General features: G+C 54.0%; 1 protein-coding gene across 1 annotated transcript in view; it reads left to right on the plus strand.

Annotated features, from left to right (window-relative positions):
- PTSG_02922 (uncharacterized protein) overlaps positions 1-2,833 on the plus strand; it is a gene marked incomplete at both ends in the record, with an annotated part of 4,745 nt that overhangs the window by 1,429 nt on the left and 483 nt on the right. Inside the window, 8 exons of the mRNA XM_004996378.1 lie at positions 238-364; positions 628-691; positions 900-1,105; positions 1,291-1,407; positions 1,658-1,806; positions 1,999-2,116; positions 2,261-2,361; positions 2,500-2,705. Coding sequence (XP_004996435.1) covers positions 238-364; positions 628-691; positions 900-1,105; positions 1,291-1,407; positions 1,658-1,806; positions 1,999-2,116; positions 2,261-2,361; positions 2,500-2,705 — 1,088 coding nt within the window. The remainder of the gene's footprint in view (positions 1-237; positions 365-627; positions 692-899; positions 1,106-1,290; positions 1,408-1,657; positions 1,807-1,998; positions 2,117-2,260; positions 2,362-2,499; positions 2,706-2,833) is intronic.

Below are 2,833 nucleotides of genomic sequence, written 5' to 3' on the forward strand. Positions count from 1 at the left end.
ATGCACAAGGCGCTGCTGTCTCATAATATCATCATTTTGTGTGGCGCCTGGCTTCATTTCCACGAATCGGATGACAGGCAAATCACACCTGAATCTGCAACGAAAGCGCACGTCTCATCCACCCCAGATAATAAAAACGCAAGAGTCGACACACACACACACACACACACACACACACACACACACACACACACACACACACACACACACACATACACACACACACCTGCCTGCCAGCCGTCGGACTCGTCGCGGGGACGGGGGCATCTTCCTGCTGCGGCGGCTGGAGGATCTTGATTTCTCGTGCTCGACCGTCATCCAAGAATACATAGAGCGCCCGCTCACCATCAACGGCTTCAAGATGGTGCGTTGCTTCCGGTTGATCTGAGGGACAGCGCTGGGGGGGGGGGCGTGAGCGCGGTGGTGTGTAAGTGTGTGTGTGTGTTTGTGAGTGTGTACGTGCGTGTGAGTGAGTGAGTGAGTGTATATGTGTGTGTGTGCGTGTGCGTGCGTGTGTGTGTTGCGACGTGTGAATGGTTTACAACGACGCTACTACCACAGCATGCCTGCATTTACCTCTTCGCTACAGCAAGCCTCACACGTGCTGGCACTGCTATACCTGCTCAGGACATGCGGTTGTATGTGCTTGTGACGTCTTTCCAACCGCTCGTCGTCTACGCCTACCGAGATGGTGCGTGACTTTGTGTGTGTGTGTGTGTGTGTGTGTGTGTGTGTGTGTGTGTATGTGTCTGTGTGTGTGTGTGTTTGAACGCACTTGTTTTGCCACTCAGTTGCAGATTTCAAGTCTTGATAGCACCAATTCCAACACATCTACGACCTTTATTCACCATCCTCCGCATCATCACCACGATGCTTGCGTCCCTTCCGCTTGTGCGCAGGGATTGCGCGGTTTGGCACCAGCGAGTACAATCTGTCGGACCTGAGCGATCTCTACTGCCACCTGACCAACACTTCCATCAACAAGCACAACCCAAAGACAAAGCAGCAGAAAACAACCACCACCACAACGACAACCACAACATCAACAACGACACCATCATCAACACCATCGTCGTCGTCCCATGCGGCTGGCGCAGGCTGCAAGGTGCGCACATGTGTGTGTGTGTGTGTGTGTGTGTGAGTGAGTGAGTGTGTGTGAGTGTGTGAGTGTGTGAGTGTGTGAGTGTGTGAGTGAGTGAGTGTGTGAGGTCGGTACGACACGTCGATAACCCGCAGACGCACATCCCCTCACTACTTTCACAACACCACACACGTGCACCATTTCTCCAGTGGACCATCGGGCAGCTTCGGCAGTACTTTCGTGACAACAACATCGACGACAAACGCATTTGGAGGCGCGTCTCCAACATCTTCATCTACACGCTGCTCTGTCTCACCGGGGTGAGTGTGCTTGTCATATTTTGTTGGGGGTGGGTTGCGTTGGTTTGGTTTTGTCGATTTGGTGTGATTCGGTATGCTGTGACTCACGGTGCATGTCACTACATCACTCACTCACACACACACACACACACACACACACACACACACACACACACACACACACACACATACAAACACACACACACACACACACACACACACACACACACACACACACACACACACACACACACAAACACAAACCTCGCACTGCCAGGTGAAGCAGCAGTCGTCGTGCTTTGAGCTGTACGGGTTTGACGTGCTGCTTGATGAGCGGCTGAAGCCCTGGCTGATTGAGGTCAACTTCTCCCCGGCGCTCGGCCTCGACTGCCAACAGGACCGCGACGTCAAGATCCCGCTCATCCAGTCAGTCGTGTCGTGTGTTGTGTGTGTATGTGTGCGTGCATTGTGTGTATGTGTGCGTGCATTGTGTGTGTATATGTGAGCTTGTGTGTGTGAGCTTGTGCTGCGTTTTGCACAGCGGCGTACGAGTCTCAACCACTCACACATGACCACACCAACCACCACCACCACGACATCATCATCATTTGCAACCAGGGACATTGTGCGTGCGTTGAACTACGAGGCGACGGGGACGCGCCCAACACGCCGCCGCACCAGCCGCCACCCGTCCAGCAGCAAGAAGAAGAAGCAGCAGCAGCAGCACAGCGTACCCGTGAGTCGTCCTCTCCCTACAATGAGTACATCCAGGCGAATGGGGAATGTGTGTGTATTGTAGTGTGTGCGTGTATTGTAGTGTGTGTGTTTGTGCGTGCTCATTCTCACATGCTCACACCTGAATTTGTGCGCGTGTGCACAGGTGGACGATCTGTATCCGTACGAGATTGGGAACTTTGTTCGCATCTTCCCTTTCAACAAGACGACGCTCCAGGAATCAGGCAAGCAGCGCCCAAACGTCAAGTGAGCGCGCATGCGCTGCGTGACATACATGTCATATATTGCATGTACCACGTGCAGTCGCACACACATACACATGCACACATGCACGCACGTCCACTTCTCTGTGCTCACTGTTGACACATTTACCACCACCACCAGGGCGATGGTCTCGGAGCTGAAGCGCGTGAACAAGATGGCGCGGGAGGAGGAGCAGCAGCGAACACGTGACAATGACGGTGGTGGCGACAATGGTGGTGATGGCAACGAAAGGGTGGTGCAGACGCCACATTCAACCACAGCAGCGACCACAGCAGCAGAGCAGGATGTGGTGGCATCAACTCGCACGGCTACCACCAGCGTGCAGGGTGATGGCGGTGGATGTGCTGGAGACGATGGTGTAATCGACCAAGATTCGCTCGTCAGCAGCACATGTGGTGATGGTGATGGTGAAGCGTCGTCGCGACACGACGGCACCGCACGAAGCACGTCATCA

The sequence above is a fragment of the Salpingoeca rosetta genome (assembly GCF_000188695.1).
Source record: "Salpingoeca rosetta unplaced genomic scaffold supercont1.6, whole genome shotgun sequence".
In the NCBI taxonomy this organism is placed as follows: domain Eukaryota; class Choanoflagellata; order Craspedida; family Salpingoecidae; genus Salpingoeca; species Salpingoeca rosetta.